Raw genomic sequence first — 19,137 nt, forward strand, 5'->3', positions numbered from 1 at the left:
TTATTTGGAAATAGGGTGGCTGTAGACGTAGTAAACTAGGATGAGGCCAGGCGTGGTGGCTCATGCCTGTAATCCCAGCACTTTGAGAGGCTGAGGTGGGTTGATCGCTTGAGCTCAGGAGTTCGAGACCAGCCTTGGGCAACATGGCAAACCCCATCTTTACAAAAAATGCAAATATTAGCCAGGTGTGGTGGCCATGCTTGTAGTCCCAGCTACTCATGAGGATGAGGCGGGGAGGATCCCTTGAGCCCCGGAGATGGAAGTTGCAGTGAGCCTTGATTATGCCACCGCACTACAGCCTGGACAACAGGGCAAGACCCTGTCTCAAAAAAATAAATAAAATAAATAAATAAACTAAGATGAGATTATCAGATGGGTCCTAATCTATTATATATCCTTATGAAAAGGGGAAATTTGAACACAGAGACATGCATAGAGGGAAGGGGATGTGAAGAGGAAGGCAGAGATCCAGGTGATGCTTCTCTGTACCAAGAATACCACACATTACCAGCAACCCATCAGAAGCCAGGGGACAGGCATGCAGCAGATTCTCTCCCATAGCTCTCAGAAGGAACTTATCCTACCAACACCTTGATCTTGGATTTCTAGCCTCTAGAGCTGTGAGATAATAAATTTCTATTGTTTAAGTCATCTAGTCTGTGGTTCTTTGTTATGCCAGCTCTAGCACACCAATATAGCACATACACAAGAATAAATCATACTGCAATTGATCATAATAAAAAGTGATCAAGTCAGTGCATGGCTATTGTGTTTCCTGAGTAAAGATGCTAATAATGACTAACAGTCTTCTGGGAGATGCTTAAAGAAGGTGTAATAACATTTGTTGTCAGCAAGGGAACCATTAATGTACTGCCGTGAGCAACCTTGCTTCAGTGGCACTTCATTAGAATGAAAAGATGTTTCTTCCCCTTAACATTTTAATATACTGCTTTAGTAGGGAGTAAACTAGACCCAAGAAGTATAATCATTACCAATTCTGCTGGCAAGGGAATAAAGGCAATGTTTGCTCTCTGATATCCATAAATTCTCTTCCAATGATCAAATCAACAAGCAACAAAACCACAAAGGATCAGGTGTAACAATAATCAACAAAGTAGATACCAATATGTCATGTGCATTTCCCCACAAGATGCATGCTACTTTCACACTTGGAATGGCTTGGAGGCCATGGGAAATGAGACTGCAGTTATCTTGTCCCACAGTTCCCTCTGGAAGAAGAGCTGCCCCTCTGGCCATGCCTCTGATAAGGCCATTTCTACTCACCATCCCTCAAAATCTCATCCATTCTGACTTCCTGTACTGAGCAAAACATTGAAACTCTGTATTATTGTAATTAATTGCTTTTTATGTATTTCATTCAGTAATTTATATAACAATGAACATTTGTGAGATAACTACAATAAAAACGAGAAACAAGGGGTTTAGAAGCTTTCTTCTTATCAGAGTGCCAGATAACCTATCTATTGAAGGCAGTGATTTCTACCTCCCAAACTCAATGGTTCCCTCTGAAGATCATGCTGTGTAAGTTACAGAGAGATAAATCTTTCTAATTTTCTGAATATTTCCATCCAAGAAAATTAACTGGGTCATCAGCCAAATAAAGGCCATGACTTACACAACGGTAGAATTACAGCACTGCAAAGAACCATTGAAAATGCCAGGAATCTTCATTCCTGTATCCCTGACATGCTGCAGAACCTACAGTTGATTTCTTTCAGTGACTATAGCTAACTGCTTTGCAAAGCGTCTCTCTCCATTTTTGGAGAGCAGGATAAGCATACTTTCTATAAATATGTGGGACTTTTTTCATCTGTTTGATGTCATCCTTCAACCATAGTTGTCTGGTAGAAACTCGTTGGGAGAGGAAAAAGCAGACTGCCTTGGATGCCTAGCTAAGTGGCTTTGCTTTCCTAGCTGATTTATGTAAATCCAAAAGGAAATAAAAATCAGATAGCAAAGGGACGAACTGCAAACACCAACAAGCATTAACTAAATAGTTGTATTTACTAAGCATCTGCTATGTGCCCATCGCTGTTACAGAAAATTGAAGAGGGAGAGAAGTCAAAGATACCATCAGTATCCTCAATTAATTTAAAATACTATCTGACCATGATTAAATATATTAAACAAATTCAAAAGCAACGGAAGATCTAATGTAAAGAGTGAAGTCCTAAGTTGGTCACCTAGACTACATTTAGCAAGAGTTCAGAGGGTGGTAATAAAAAATAGTGAATTTGTAAGAGTTATCATGACGCACCTTGGTTGACCGTGCTTTGGAGGATGAGCAAGATTCAGAAAGTCATGAGAACTAAGAAGGTTTCTTTGAGAATATACCTAGATTCAACGAGCAATTATACAACTGTTCCAAAACCCACAAAACAAGATTGTGAAGATTCTGTCGATAATTTTTAAAGTGAGGTGAATGGGAATGAGAAAGGAATGATGAAATGTAATCAAATATGAGTATGGATTGGGAAAATACCACTGCATCCAAGGACAATCTACAGAGAAAATTAAACTGACGTTAACTTGGGAATTTTTCCAGCAGACAGATTGGATAACTGATTTGCATTTTTTCTTTCAAGGAAGATACAGGATGTTACTAAGGAGGTTTTTTTTTTCCCCCCCACTTCTCAGTCATCTTTAATATCTCCATTATGCAAAAGTGAAAAGTTCTCATTCAGCCAATGAGAGTTTAAACTGTGTACCCTTCTTTATTATATACAAATGTCCTTCTCCTCCAGGATCATATAACACTTTCAGAGACGTGCTTAACCACCTGATTAATTACTGGACCTCTGTAAATTACTTTCAAGATTAAGATGATTATTTTATCACTTATTCTGCTTGATAGGCATTTACAGTTTAACACATCTGACAAAGCCATTTGCATACCCCTATAATACAAATGGAGGTACATTAAAGCTACAGTAAGTCTGTAATATTAATAGCCTTAAAATAATTTGCTAATTACAGACAGTTCCCAAAGCAATTACAAGACATTCTATGTTAATTTAGGAAGGAATTCCAAACAAGGCATTTAAAACCTAATAAGATGCTATTAAATGAAGGAAGACAGAGGAGAGGGGAAAAGAGAAAGAAAACCCTAAGGCTTGAACTAGTAGAAATGATTCTCAGAGCTACTGACCCTTGCAAGATCCATGTTTTCCTTGGGTTTTTAGGCACAAAGCAGAGTTCTAATTGATGGTGATTACATAGTTACTACATCACAAATTGAATATATTTGTTGAATTGGTTCACATCAATAACTAATCATATGGAGCATTTACCAACCTGAAAGTCCATAGAAACAGTTGAGTCAATTTATCAAGTGCATACCATGAGAACATGCTCTGTAAACTGTGAGGTGCCACCAAACGTCACAGTCTGCCTCCTAGTTTTCATACAGATTTATAAGCTGAATTACAATGCTTATAAACTGGAAATAAATTTGACAAAAAGATCACAGAAAAGAAAGCACCTGGCTTGCTCTTGGGTTTTCTGAGGATGTAGACACCAATATGAGTGCCTGCTATTCCAGAGAAATATACACATTGATATAGTCAACATCACCATGAGAAAAAGAAGAATAGGTCGGGTGCGGTGGCTCACACCAGTAATCCCAGCACTTTGGGAGGTCAAGGTGGGTGGATCATTTGAGGTCAGGAGTTCAAGACCAGCCTGACCAACGTGGTGAAACCCTGTCTCTACTAAGATACAAAAATTAGTCAGGAGTGGTGGCGGGCACCTGTAATCCCAACTACTCGGGAGGCTGAGGCAGGAGAATCACTTGAACCCAGGAGGCACAGGTTGCAGTGAGCCGAGATGGTGCCACTGCACTCCAGCCTGGGTGACAGAGCAAGACTCCACCTCAAAAAAAAAAAAAGAAAGAAAGAAAGAAAGAATAGTAACATACAATTCTAAAAACCAAAAGACAAATTCCTATAGAGCATATTTTATCTCCATAAACTCTGCCTGAGAGCTAAGTGCCCAACCAAACATAGATAACCTAATAAAGACAACGCAACAGTAAAGAAATACGCAGACAACTAGCCGGGCGAGGTGGCGGGCGCCTGCAGTCCCAGCTACTCGGGAGGCTGAGGCAGGAGAATGGTGTGAACCCGGGAGGCGGAGCTTGCAGTGAGCTGAGATCCGGCCACTGCACTCCAGCCTGGGCGACAGAGCGAGACTCCGTCTCAAAAAAAAAAAAAAAAAAAAAAAAAAAGAAATACGCAGACTTCTACAAATGCACAAATGTGCCTCTATAAAATATAGTTCCCATTAGTTAGGTTAATTAAGATTAACATATAAGTCATTGAAAACTCCCAAAGTAGACAAAAGATAATTCACCAAGGAAACACACAAAGACAAAAGTAGCATTCACTCTGAGCCATTCAGTTAACAGATTGGAAGGAGGTTCCTTGTTAATTAATACTTGAGTTGTCGCCACTGATTACCAAAATGGCATGCATCCGAATAGTTCTGAAGATCAAAAGATAATCTGTGTGTGTTTTTTTTTTGTTTTTTTTTTTTTAAGAAAAGTTCTATGAACAATACAAGGTGGTACACAGAAAATATGGAAGTGAACCTGATCACACATATCATAATTTCTATTAAACAGGTTAAACACACACCCACATCTGAGTGTTTTACTGAGATGAATGAAAGAGCATTCATCTTGAGAATTTTTCATTGACTTAGCATAGTGTTTTCACCCAAATAATAACCTGCCACTATATTCCAAGTCAAATGTATCACAAAGAAGCAAAGGACTACCATGGACTTATCCAATGGAGAGAGTTACATTCCAGTTGCTCAGACTGCAATTGTGGGAAATTGATCATTGCTAAAAAAGCATTCCCACCCTTACCTCAAGGTTCATGCTCACAGTACTAATGGCCACTTTTATTTCTCCATCAGACAGTTCCTTTAGATCTTTCAACATTGTCTGTTCAATACTTAAACCTGTGGATGACAGGAAAAAAAAGAAACCACTATGTTATAATTGAGGTATTTTTTTTTTGTAATATCAAGGGATTGTTTTAAGAATTTACTCTGTAAATTTCATTCTTTTCCCCTGAAATGTCACTTCTATCCACAACACACACACACACGCGCACACACACACACACACACACACACACTAAGGCAATAATCACATCACATCTGCATCAGTTAGGATCCCAATAGGAAAAATGCACCTCTTTTGCTGCAAAAGATGATGTGCTAATGGCAGGACACTTACAGAGATGTGGGCTGGATGAGAAAGTGAATAAAAGATGATGAGGCATCCAGAGGCTAGCAAAGGGACCCAGAAAGAAAACAGAGATCTGGAACTGGAGAAGACTGGCTGCAGAACTTCCACCAAAGCAGGAAGAAGGCAGGGAAGATCCACTACACTCTCACTCTTCTCCTTGCCCCCATCCCTACCTGTTCCTAACTCTTCCCATTGGTCACACCCAACCAGAAGCCAGTGTTGCAGGAGCACATAAGATTAAATACTTAGGGGTCCACCTCTGGAGCCCCAGAGCAGACAAAGGCAGGAAATGGACAGGTGGAGGTGGACAAATGAAGAAAAATTAGCATCACAATGCAAACTAGTTAAATAATACCAAACAAAGCCAAAACTGGCTTTCAGGCTGCATTTAGGTAAGCCCCCATGTTTTCTAGTATAATTTCATTCAAAATGCACTTTATAAATGTGACTCATAAGACTATCTTAATTAAGTTGCTTACCCTCATAACAGGCTCTGACAATAGGAGTTATTAAATTCCCTAATTAATGGGAATAATAATTCAGAATGGCTAAATTATCCAGAACTGCATAGTTGTAGTCAGTTGACCAATGGAACTCAATGAAATCTATAACAGTAAAGCAGCAAAGGATCTGGCTTAACATTTAATTCTCACACTACATTATTACGTCTGATTAGGCCTACTCTCTTGGGAGGAAGATCTATAATAAAGCGTAGTAAAGCACTGCATCCTTCCCAGATGTATGTTAAGGCTTCAGAGACCACTGCTAGCGCTACCCACTTAGAACGCTCTGTCAATCACAGCAGCATAGGGGAACAGACAGTTACTAAATATGTTTCTTTGACGCAAAGATTGAAAAGCCACAATCTTTTATAATGCAGCATAAAATGATTTATTGAAGACATTGTGACATTAAAAGTTTGGTGTCATTGTGAAAATGAAAGACAAAACACATTCCCTTGTGCAGCATACACACAGGTACACGCACATCTATGCATAGGTAACAGAAGGTGCAATGGACACTGCGAAGGCCCCACCCCATTTCCTCAAACTTTCCCATCCCAGTACACCCAGCATGATGCTCCACCACCACCACCTGCCTCTCTTTTCCTGAGGGCTTTCCTTGGCCACCAGAGCCTATGCTGGAGAATTAAGGCCCTCTGGGACTGAGTAGCCCACACTCTTCCAGTGGTCTGCTGGTAAATGTTTAACAGCCAGTAACAAATCCTGATTTGTAGTGTTTGTCGATTTCAGGGATCTAAATACTCCTACCATGGCTGATCTCAAGCTACCAATCCAACATCACCCAACTCCCAAAATTCCTGAACATTTAACCATCAGCTCCTGGAGCCCAGATGAGCACACCACTGCATCCCTCAGGTGGGACAACCCTGAAGTACGAGTTTACCCTCTTTCTCGTGGTGTCTGGTGGGATTAAGCTCTGGTTTCCCATGGAGCCAACCTGCTTGCTGAAGCATTCCATTCCCCTATCGGTGTTCACTGGAACCACCTCCCACAAAAACCACTTTGCCTCAGGCTCTGCCCCTCCTGCCCCTGGGGACGGGGTTCCTGAACTAAGAGAGAAAGTTATGTAATTTAGTGTTTACATCTTAAAGACATATAGGCTGGGTTTAGGTCTGGCCTGGCCACCTGCCGGCTGCGTGTGTTTGATGTTGGGAAAGCAATGAAGGCTTTCTGCACTTCCGTGTCCTCCCTCATCTGGAGACTGGGACAACAAAGCACTGACTCTTGGGGTTGTCATGAGGATTCAGCAAGATCATCCTTACCAGTCTACTCCATCAAAACCTGTATAAAGCAAGTATCCAGTGAATTATAGCCATTTATTATTGTAAAATAGTTGATCCAGGAAATTCACTGTCCTGACAAAGCCTAGACACTGACAACAGTTTCATCAACGTAGCCATCTTCTCGCTCATTTCCTTCTCAAACTAATTGATTTATGAAATCCCATTGTGCTTGATATTGCTCCTCCCATCTTCTCAAAAATAGAATCCCGTCAGCACAAGGACTGCATGCAATGATGCACCTGAGACGTGCACTAGACACGTGAATCAACCACACATCTAGGCATGAAGGCCTCAGAGTAGAGGCCACAGTACAAGCTGTCTGTTTCCAGGGGAGCCAACATTATGTGCCTGAAAACCTTCCACCAGCACAAGCAATAGGAAGAAAGTAAAACACATTCAAATGTACCTTCTCAGTCAGGCGTGGTGGCTCACACCTGTAATCCCAGCACTTTGGGAGGCCGAGGCAGGTGGATGACTTGAGGCCAGGAGTTCGAGACCAGCCTGGCCAACATGGTCAAACCCTGCCTCTACTAAAAATGCCAAAAATCAGCTGACTGTGGTGGGGCATGCCTGTAATCCCAGCTACTTGGGAGACTGAGGCATGAGAATTGCTTGAACCTGGGAGGTGGAGGTTGCAGTGAGCCAAGATCATGCTACTGCACTCCTGCCTGGGGGATAGAGCGAGACTCTGTATAAAAAAACAAAGAAACAAATACACTGTCTCAGGGCTGATAACACTCCATGCCACAAACCATCCCTACTCGTGAGGGACGAGAGAGCTGGGAACAGAGTCACTCACCTTGAGCACTGAACTGGGTCTCCTGTAGGACGTTGATGATGTCCTCTCTTGGAGGCAAGTTAGGAAATTTTTCTTCCAGGACAGAAAGAATTTCCTCCTGCTTCTCTGAGATCTTCTCTGATTCCATGGTCATCCACTTGAAAAGAATGCTACCTGAAAGGTATGAATAAAAATGCTCTTAAAGCTTTCCAGTCAAGCCAGAACAGGGGCCAGGAAAATCACTGTTTCCCGGCCTCTCAATCTAAGCTTTCCATTCCTGTCTCTCACCTGGACCAGGGTTCTCCACATGTAACATTCAAGAGCCAATTTTTAGAAAACAATTGAACCATCATCCAGCTTCATTACTCTCCAAGTGCTGCTCTCTACAACTTAACCGACCCTAGCATACTCTATGGTACAGAATTCACAGATAAAGGAAAAAAATGTGCAGCTTCCCCCAACTCCACACAAACACACAAAATGATACACGTTGGTCTTAAGTGATTTCAAAAAGGAAGTTAGTGGTAAACTATTTAAAAGTCTAATCAGCCTTATTTCCTTTAAGGGACCACAGAGAATGCTGTTTCCACTCATTATATTATTAATTTTACATATAAACTTCTTCCTTTTCACACTACATGAATGTATAATCCCACTGTCAATAGCTGAGGAATCTGATAAGGTGGTTAACCTGACGTCCATTTCTGATCTCCCAAACATCACACACAGTTTTAAAGTCATTTACAATTATCTAATTATAAGGACCCACATGCTGGGTCTAAATCACAGGTTTAAATTACAAAGTAATTTTCCAGTATGAAGGACCTTGCACAAACTCCTGTGACTTCTGTGGATAATCTCATCTTGAAACGGAGGAGTTAGCACCCCATATGTACTCTTACTCTTCCCCGCATTCCAAGCCCAGATTAACACAGAATCGCCATGCGAGAGAGAAGTTTCGCTTAATGATGAATGATTAAACTCTCTAAAAATCCCCAAATCTCTTGACTAATCAAGGTACTACCATCTCTGTTTCAGTGTAGCCTTAACACCAGTCATCGGGGAGGGAAAATGGAAAATAAATAAAAGAGGAAAGAAGGTAAAAGGAGAAATAAAGTATCCAGTGAGGGAAAACTATGGTACCCAATCCAAACCCAGGGCCTGAGACCTACAGAACCTAGAGATGAGGTCTATGTTTACCATCAAACATGCTGGAAAGTCCCAAGCAAGTCATCTGGCCTCTATTTCCAGTTTCCCATTTTTAAAACAGGAATAATACTGCTTTCCCAGCTCATAGTGTTATACTAAGCATCAATGAATGTAAATATCATAAAGAAAAGTAAATATTGCTAAATATATTTAAAGCATGTCTTCCATTCATTCCCTCACAAACAATTACTGAGTGCCTTTTATGGGCCAGGCACTGTGCTCGATGCTAACAATTCAAGATTAGACTAAAGATAACCTTGCCTCTTGAAGCTCACAGGAGATTACAGGTTACAAATAAGTAAGCACAGACATTTTCAATAGCAGAGAATAAGAAATATTATGGGTGACATACATAGTACTCTGAATCTAGGCCAGAATTTAGGATTCAGAGGAGTCTTCCTAGAGACAGTTAACCTGAGCTGAGTTTGAAGGATATCTAGGGACTCCAGGCAAAGGCAAGAGGGAGGTCATGATCCAGAAAGAGCCTGTGCAAAGGCACTGAGGTGGGAGGGAATTGGGCCAGTTCAAGGAATAGAAAGCAATTAATTACAGGTAGATACCATGATTTTAGCAAGGGAAATGTTGAAAAATCAGGTTGGAGAGAGAGAAGAGGCCAGACAAACTTTAAGGCAGCTTGTAAGGCCCTTCAATGTAAGGACCATTTTTATATTTTATGTTTTAAGAGGGATGAGAAATCTTTAAAGAGTTTTAAGTAGGGAAAGTAACATGCTCACATTTATGTTTTATAAGAATCACTCTGGCTATCACGTAGAGAAAAATTTTGATAAGGAATATGGGGAGGATCAGTAAGGAGGCTGTTTTGGGTAAGAACGAAGGAAAGAACAGTCAGCACACAGAACTAAACAGATTCCATTTCAACAGTCATTTGAAGGTGGAGGGCAGCCAGCTGGATTTTGTGTATACCCTGTGGTCTGTCAATCTCTGACATAAAACTCACACTATAAAGATTATTTTTCCAGCTGGGCGCAGTCGCTCACGCCTGTAATCCCAGCACTTTGGGAGGCTTAGGTGGGTGGATCATCTGAGGTCAGGAGTTTAAGACCAGCCTGGCCAACATGGCGAAACCCCGTCTCTACTAAAAATACAAAAAATTAGCTGGGCATGGTGGCGGGCGCCTGTAATCCCAGCTACTTGGGAGGCTGAGGCAGGAGAATTGCTTGAATCTGGGAGGCGGAAGTTGCAGTGAGCTGATATTGAGCCACTTCACTCCAGCCTGGGAGAGAGAATGAGACTCTGTCTCAGAAAATAAAAAATAAATAAATAAATAAATAAATAAATTCCCCTCTTTATTAAGGCAATGGTAAAAATGAATTTCAGAAAAGATCTTTATCTGCCTCTCACTGTGATAGACTGCTTGTACTAAGAACAAGGATAAAAGCTAGATCAAGTTTTTAAAAATCTGTGAAAGTATCACAGAGTTACCCAAGTAACTGTCTTGGAAACTCAGGTCCTGGAGAGAGGGTAAGTACAGAGAAGTGAGCCCAACATTTGGTGTTGCTTTTCCTCTTGGGGTATTTGCTAATTCATAAGTGATAAAATAAACCACTGGGCTGAAAAAGTTTGCAAATCTAACAGAAGTTTAACAGCCTATGGAGACAAAAATTAAAGTTTAGGGCCCTCTGCAGAAAAGGAGTCTTAGTTAAGTAACCCGGTTTTGAGACGGGACCCCTAGAGAGTTACATCCTAGGACAAGGGTTGGAAAACTACAGTCTGCAGAGAAAATCTGGCTAATTGCCTATTTCTATAAATAAAGTTTTATTGGAACACAGCCACGTTCATTAATTCGCTTATTGTTTATAGATGCTTTTGTACTATATTGACAGAGTTGAGTAGTTTCAACAGAGACTGTAGGCCCATAAAGCCTAAAATATTTACTATCTGGACCTATACCAACCCCTGCCCAGGGAGAAGGGTGAAGCAAAAGTTGGTCAGTCTTCCTGAGGACCGAAATCCTGATTTGAATTGGCTTAAGCAGAGAATAGTTTTTGTATCTGCCACTCTTCTAACTGTCTTTGGGGTACAAAAGTAAAACCTCTCAAGAGCAAAAGAATTTTGTCATCTCTAGTCTCATCATCTGTACACTTTTCATATACACTATTCAGCCATCCATAACAAATTGCCAATCATAAAGGAAATAGAAGAAATGACTGGAAACTCTAGAAGAATAAATTCATGAGGAAAAGAATAGAAACAGAATCAGAGGGGATTTTAAACATAGCTGAAGAATTACAACAGAGAGTTAGAATCTGTAAGTAAAATAATCAAATGAAAACATAAAATTGTCAATTTAATAACTTAATTGAGAACTCAAATGTGTTTACAGCAGATTAGATGCATGGGGGAAAAGATTTAGTGAATTAGAAAATAGGTCAGAAGAAAATAACCATACTGAAGCATGGAGAGAAAAAGTGATGAAAAATACAGAGATGAGCTTAAGAGAGACGGAGAAATGGAGCAAAGTCTAACAGATAGGCAGTAGTTCCCCCTTGGAGAGGAGAGAATGAAGCTGAAGCAATATCTGAAAAGGCAATTGGTATACTCATTTTTCAAAATTAATGAAAGACATTACTCAAACATTAAAGAAAAGCTATGGGTTGGGCGCGGTGGCTCACACCTGTAATCCCAACACTTTGGAGGCCAAGGTGGGTGGATCATTTGACGTCCGGAGTTTGAGACCAGCCTGCCAACATGGTGAAACTCCGTCTCTACTAAAAACACAACAACTAGCCAGGCATGATGGTGGGTGCCTGCAATCCCAACTACTCTGGAGGCTGACAACAATGACTTGAACCTGGGAGGCAGAAGTTGCAGTGAGCTGAGATTGTGCCACTGCACTCCAGCCTGAGCGATACAGCAAGACTCAGTCTCAAAAAAAAAAGGAAAACAGAAAAAGAAAAAAAAAAACTATGAGCCCAAATCAGGATAAAGACGAAGACAAACACCTCTAGGTGCCTGATAGTAAAACTGCTAAAAAAAAATTACAGAGAGGAAAAAAAAAAAAAAAATTAAACCAATCAGAGAAAAAGGGCATTAAAAGTATGACTGACTTCTCAATTAAAATGATGAAAGTCTAAAGACAATGGAATTGTATCTTCAAAGGGCTAATATAAAATAATTGTCCATCTAGAATTCCATACTGAGCGAAAACAATTTTTTTTTTTTTTTTGAGACAGAGTCTTGCTCTGTCACCCAGGCTGCAGCACAGTGGCACAATCTCTGCTCACTGCAAGCTCCTCCTCCTGGGTTCACGCCATTCTCCTGTCTCAGCCTCCTGAGTAGCTGGGACTACAGGCTCCCACCACCACACCCGGCTAATTTTTTATATTTTTAGTAGAGATGGGGTTTCACCATGTTAGCCAGTATGGTCTCGATCTCCTGACCTCGTGATCCGCCCGCCTCGGCCTCCCAAAGTGCTGGGATTAGAGGCGTGAGCCACCGGGCCTGGCCAACAAATTCTAAAAAAAGGCAAAATAAAGGCATTTCAGAAAGAAATGAAAAAAGCTGAAAGCATGTGTCACAAGATCTACACCAAAAGAAACAGTAAAGGCAGAAGAAAATTATCCCATAAGGAGGCAAAGAAATGCAGGAAGAAAAGAAAAACATTGGATGATGTAAACATGTGGGAAAGAAAAAATTCAACATTCACTGTATAAAACAATTATAGTAATATTTTAAAGAGTTTAAAATTATAGTAATATTTTAAAGTTTAAAATGTTATATATGGATGATTAAAATACATTTTAATAGTAACAAACCAAGGAGGGGCTAAGTAGAGGGAAGGTGTTTTAGGTTCTCAGATTGTCAGGGAAATGATAAAACTATCAATTTATATGATATTTTAACTGTATCTTGTAATTGCTACTGTAACCACTAAAAGAATATAAAAAACACTTATTTAGCATATAGCAGTAAAGAAATGAGAGGAAAAGAAGAAAATGTGTGACAAGTAGGAAACAAACAGCAAAATAATAAACTTAAACCCAGATGTCACAGCAATTACATTAAACACAGAGACAAAGCACTGCTATTAAAAGATAAATAGTATCAAACCGAATTTGAGAAACCAAAATGACAATATACTGTTTATCACAGCACACCTTAAATATAATCAATGGAAGGTTGAAAGTAAAAAGATAGAAAAATATAAACATGCGAACACCAATGACAAGAGAAAGTTGGTGTAATATGATAATATCAAACAAAACGGATTACAAAAGAAGAAGAATTACATGAGATTAAGACAAATATTTCTACATTAATAAAGGGTCAGTCCTCCAGAAGATACATCAATTCTAAATTTGTATGCACTAATAGCATAGCTTCTAAATATATAAAGCAAAAACTGAAAAAACTAGATGAAAATGAGATATATACACAGTCACAGTAGAAAATTTTAACACATCTCTCGCAGCAACTCTAAGAACCAGCGGGAAGAAGTATGCAAAAATATAGAACATTTGACCACCATGAGTAACAAACTTGACCTAATTAACATATATTAAATTGTTATCAATAGTGGTGGACTATACTTTCTTTTCTAGTACAAATGAAACATTTACCAAAATTGACCATCTGTTGAAGCAGAGTTCAAATTCTAATAGATTTCAAAAGGTGGCCACGATAGAGTTATAGTCTGTGGCTACTTGAAAAATAGTCTAAAAACAATAACAAAATAAAAACAATGCACTTCTAAATAACTCACGGTAAAAGAAGAAATCACAATGTAAACCAGAATACATAATACTGTCAACTAACTGAGAATGAAAATATGATATTTTAAATCGTGAGATTCAACTCAAGTTGTGCTCTAACGAAATTTTATACCCTTAAAAGCATAAGTGTTAAAAGAAACACACATTAAATTCACCTAAAAAAGGTAGAGGGACAAATATAATAAACACAAGACAAAAACTTAAAGATGAAGGAAACAAACACATATGGAAGAAATCAATAAAACAAAACTTTGATTTCTGGAAAAATCTAATATAAGTAGTTTTGAAAACAGCTCAAGAAAAAAAGAGACAGGAGAGAAAGAAGACAATGTTTACCAATATTAACAATGAAATCATGACATAACTACAGATTCTATTGACATTAAAAGATACTAACAACTTAATTTTAATAAGTTTTAAATTTTAGAACACACGGACACCACTGGGAAAATTCAACTTGCCAAAACTGGCAGAAAAAGAAATAAAAAATCGGAATGGTTTTACATTTATTTAAAAATGAATCCATAGTTAAGTCCATAATTCCAAATATTTAAGAAATGTTAATTTTACACAAATTATTCCAAAGAATAGAAAATGAGAGATTTCCCAAAAGTCTAAAGACAATGGAATTATATCTTCATTTTATGAATTTTATGAATCTAGCAAAACCTTAATACCAATACCTGATAGGACATTACAAGAAGGAACAGAGGCAAGTCTCTGTCATAAACATAGATGCAAAAAAACTTTTTAAAAAAATTAGTCCCAAGTCAAATTCAACAATTTATAATAGGATATTGCATAGCTACCAAGTAGTTCTCTCCCAAGAATCAAAGGACAAATTAACATTCAAAAAGCAATCACTTATAATTGACCATATTAATAAAGAGGAAAAATCCTATGATCACCTAGATAGATAGATGTTAAGTAGTAAAACTACTTCAGAAAATCCAAAAGTTAATCATTAAGTGAAATCAGTCAAGTAGAAATAGAAGACAACTTCCTTATTTGATGAATGGCATTTATAGAAACCAAATACAGAAAGCAGACATCACAGTTAATTGTGGAATACTGAAAGGCTTCCACTTCAAATCAGTAATGAGACCAAGGTGCTGGGGTTTTTATTTTGTTTTATTTTATTTTATTTTATTTTATTGATTGATTTATTTTTTAAGATGGAGTCTTGCTTGGTTGCCCAGGCTATAGTGCAGTGGCTGCAATCTCGGCTCACTGCAACTTTCGCCTCCCAGGTTCAAGTGATTCTCCTGCCTCAGCCTCCTGAGTAGCTAGGATTACAGGCGTGCGCCACCACGCCTGGCTAATTTTTGTATTTTTAGAAGAGACAGGGTTTCACCATGTTGGCCAGTCTGGTCTCAAACCCCTGACCTCAGGTGATCTGCCCACCTCAGCCTCCCAAAGTACTGGGATTACAGGCGTGAGCCACCACGCCTGGCCCCAAGATGCCTATTATTGTTATTCTTATTCAACACTGCACTGTGAATCCTAATCAGAGGGCAATAAGGCAAGCAAAAGAAGTAAAAGGTATAACGGAAAATAAAGAATAAACACTGTCTTTCCTCATAGATGATACAATTATGTGTGTAAAAAAAGCTCAAAGAATCTACAAATGAGCTCTGGATCGTAAATTTAGCAAGTTTGCTGCATTAAGATCAATAATACAAAATTACCTGTATTTCCATAAATAATCACAAATAATTAAAAATCAAAAATTTAGAAATGCAATAGAATCAAAATATTAAATACTTAATGTGCCCTGGCTTACAGTCAAACTAAGAATCCAATTTCTTTGATTTAGGGATCTTATTTTTTAAAGACATAAAATGGAAAGGCAATATTAAGAAATTAATCTAACAGATACTACATTAAACAGAGACCTACAGAATAATTTAGTGAAAACAGACATCTGACATTGGCTTACAGTTAAGTTTGACTTGACTATTACAAAGGACATGATATACTGATAAAAGTATGAAAACTAACTCAGAAAAATGCTCATGATACTCTGAGTTATTTTTACTGCACAAGAATGGCTACAGCCCAACTTTATCCCAGGAATGCATCTATGGCAAATTTTTCTACCTTACATTAGAAACCCATTTAATTACAAACTTATTTTTCTGTATCATGACTTACAGCAGCCAGAGACACCTCTCAGCCAATTCAAATCTATTTTTGTAGCGAGCATTGACCTAACTTACAGCAAATTTTGCAGAATGAAATACTGAAATCCATAATGACGTACCCCAAAGTGTCCCAGCTATTCATAGGCAAGGTAGAGGGAAGGAGCAATTAACAGCAAGCAACAGAGAAAGCAATTATGAGGAAATCGTAACAAACACTTCATTCTATTAGAAAAGAAAGCAACCACAATATTCTTTGCTCAAAAGAATGGAGAAGTGAAGGACCTCTTGCCAAAAGCAATTGCGGTACATTAATATTAAACATGATCTAATGAAGTCAGAAATTGTTTGGGGAAAACGTTCAACACAGTAAAGGCAAATTCTGCATGATAAATTCTTAGCAGAAAAAAAGGAACTTAAATCTTTTTTTCTTTTACCTAGGATTGATGTTTTTCAGATTGAAACAAAAAACTGGGGAATGAATAGCAGAGAGCAAGCAGGGCGGGGACAATAGAAGGAAGGAGAAAAAAGAAATACACCTTGTTTACGTTTTTGTCTGAAGAGGTATAAAAAGAAGCCTATTAACTGCCTACTATTCCCATAAATTTAAAATGTCTGAATTTAAGAATAAAGATTATCTTTGTGTGACAGAAGAAATAGTGAACACTCTGAGGTTGAGGAATCATTTTGGTTTTATAACTAGCAGAAACAATCACTTCTTCCCCCTTCCCCCAATATCTTCTTCCTAAGCGAAACAGCCCTCCCTCTTCCTAAGTAAAACAGGCAATGTAATTCCCTCGGGATTTTGTAACCATTTCAGGAGAGAGATGATTCACTCTTTGGGCAAGAGAGAGAGAGAGAAAAAAAAAAAAAAATTTGGCTCTCTTCCTTTCCTATTTGACCTCCTTAAAAGGATCTTTTTGAAGCTGTTAATCCAGGCTACTAAAATAGGAAGCAACTATTCTTTATTAAAGGTCAAATGAAACTACCAGTAGGAAGGAGAGAGTTTGTTTAAATTTTAAAAACCTGGGATATTAGTTTTTCGCTTAGTCCTAGGCTAAGAACAATTGTTCTTCTTTCTCTCTTTGCCTTGTGGCTCCTGTCAAGGCCTTACACAATTGAAAGTGAAAGGCCATTTAGGTAAAGTATGGTTTTGATCTAAGCATGCCTGGTAATCAGTGGCTGAAATCTCATTGCCAGCTGGTTCCCAGAAACACACACGCACACAAATACAAATGTGCACGCACACAATCCCCAATGTGATGATTCAGCAATTTAATGGATCCCGAATTTGGCAGTAGTCCTCTAGCACACATCTCAGGGGGAAATAAAAGAATACAGGTTGAGGAATCTGGCGGGTCTGTAACTGTTCGCTTTTGGCACAAACCCCGGGCATAACTAAGTACCAGCTTCAGCCACCATGACTGTACGATGTGGCTTTATGGAACGTTCATGCCTTGGAAAATGAACACAAAAAGATCTTAGAATCAGATAGGGGCAGAGAGAAGCCCAAGAACAGGAGAAGGAGAAAAGGGAGAAGAGAAAGAAAGCAAAGAAACAAAGAGGAACCCCAGCAAAAATACGTGGGCAAGGAAAGGGGGAAGCTAAAAGATGTTGTTTCCAAAACTCAGGGCCATTTATGATCTCATCTTTATGAGCACGTTCCCTTCTTACACAAATAATTAGAAAGTAATGCTACATAAGTACGTGCCTTTCCAAATGAAAGTGGATGCTAATTATTTGTTTCCTGAAATTTCTGAGTTTGGGGATATATCCTATCAAAAGGCAACAGCAAGACCTAGCTATTGTAAGATTAATTAATAATTTTGAAAAGTGCAAATTATTTCTATTTGGTTAAATCCCCCACAGAGCCTGAACACATTTTGGTCATAGATGAGTCACCTGTTGACATTTATCCATGACTGTCCTACTAGGGCCCAAAAGACAGAGTGACGGGGGACATTATTAGAAAAACACAAGCACGTTATTTCTATGCTGGCAACATGACACACACCTCTAACTAGTATACAAATGATCTTTTTAACAAAATCCATAATAATCAAGTTCTGCCTCAATGTTTGAATAAAATAATATATACCATAATACAAACACTGATATGTAGCTACAGCTGTGAGTATAAGACTAAAAAGATTCAAACACGATTGAATTTAAATATGTATTTTTCAGATTTAGAGAAAAACGTCAGCATGTGTAGAAAAGAAATTTGTAGCAGAAAATAAGGTTGCTAGACTAAAGGTAAAGCTGATTAAAAAATAAAGTTATTGGCCAGGCGCAGTGGCTCACGCCTGTAATCCCAGCACTTTGGGAGGCCGAGGAAGCGGATCACAAGGTCAAGAGATCGAGACCATCCTGGCCAACATGGCAAAACCCCATCTCTACTAAAAATACAAAATTGGCCGGGCCTGGTGGTGCACACCTGTAGTCCCAGCTACTCGGGAGGCTGAGGCAGAAGAATGGCTTGAACCCAGGAGGCGGAGGTTGCAGTGAGCCAAGATTGTGCCACTGAACTCCAGCCTGGCAAGAATGAGACTCCGTCCCAAACAGTAATAATAATAATAATAATAATAATAAAGTTATTAAAGCAATCCCCATACACTGATTGAGGAGCAGGAAGTATCTGACATGCTATGCACAATTCCTGTATATGCCCCCATTGCACGTGGAAAAGGATAGAGAAGGGGTATATCTATGTTATTATCAGGTGTCTTTTCAAGACTGACACACACAAAAAAATTTCGACTTAGTTGTATCCTTTTAAAATGAGAAACTAGTATATGTGCTTATTTCAGTAAAAATATGATTATAATTAATCATATTTTAATTTTTTCATTGGCTCCAGGAAGCTCATATCCAGTTTCAAACCAAATACTATTTTTACTCCTCCAAATTTATAATTGTATCTAAACCTATTCCTTTCTGTACTTGTTTTTATTTTTCCTGATCTTGGCCTTTTTTTCTCTTTTATTAGATTGCTTGCATTTTTGTAAGCCTCCTCAAATATTTTATGGAAGAAGGAAGGGCAAAAATAATAAAATAGATAGATAAACCCATACATGTAGATACTCCATTTAATACAAAGGTAGAGACCTACAAACAATGAGTAATATATACTGTATGATTCCATTTATATATCACACAAATACAGGCAGAGGCTGGGCACGGTGGCTCAT

The 19,137-nt window shown here is 38.6% G+C and overlaps 1 protein-coding gene across 6 annotated transcripts in view; it reads right to left on the reverse strand.

Annotated features, from left to right (window-relative positions):
- PRUNE2 (prune homolog 2) overlaps positions 1 to 19,137 on the reverse strand; it is a 293,604-nt gene that overhangs the window by 201,325 nt on the left and 73,142 nt on the right. For all 6 annotated transcript variants that reach the window (XR_003115889.1, XM_025358683.1, XM_025358681.1 and 3 more), the window contains 2 exons: positions 7,885 to 8,037; positions 4,892 to 4,986 (listed from right to left, as the gene is read on the reverse strand). Coding sequence is in view for 5 of the 6 variants with exons in the window: in XM_025358683.1 (XP_025214468.1) it covers positions 4,892 to 4,986; positions 7,885 to 8,037 (248 nt within the window). In the remaining variant the exon portion in view is untranslated. The remainder of the gene's footprint in view (positions 1 to 4,891; positions 4,987 to 7,884; positions 8,038 to 19,137) is intronic.

This window comes from Theropithecus gelada, chromosome 15 (assembly GCF_003255815.1).
Source record: "Theropithecus gelada isolate Dixy chromosome 15, Tgel_1.0, whole genome shotgun sequence".
In the NCBI taxonomy this organism is placed as follows: domain Eukaryota; kingdom Metazoa; phylum Chordata; class Mammalia; order Primates; family Cercopithecidae; genus Theropithecus; species Theropithecus gelada.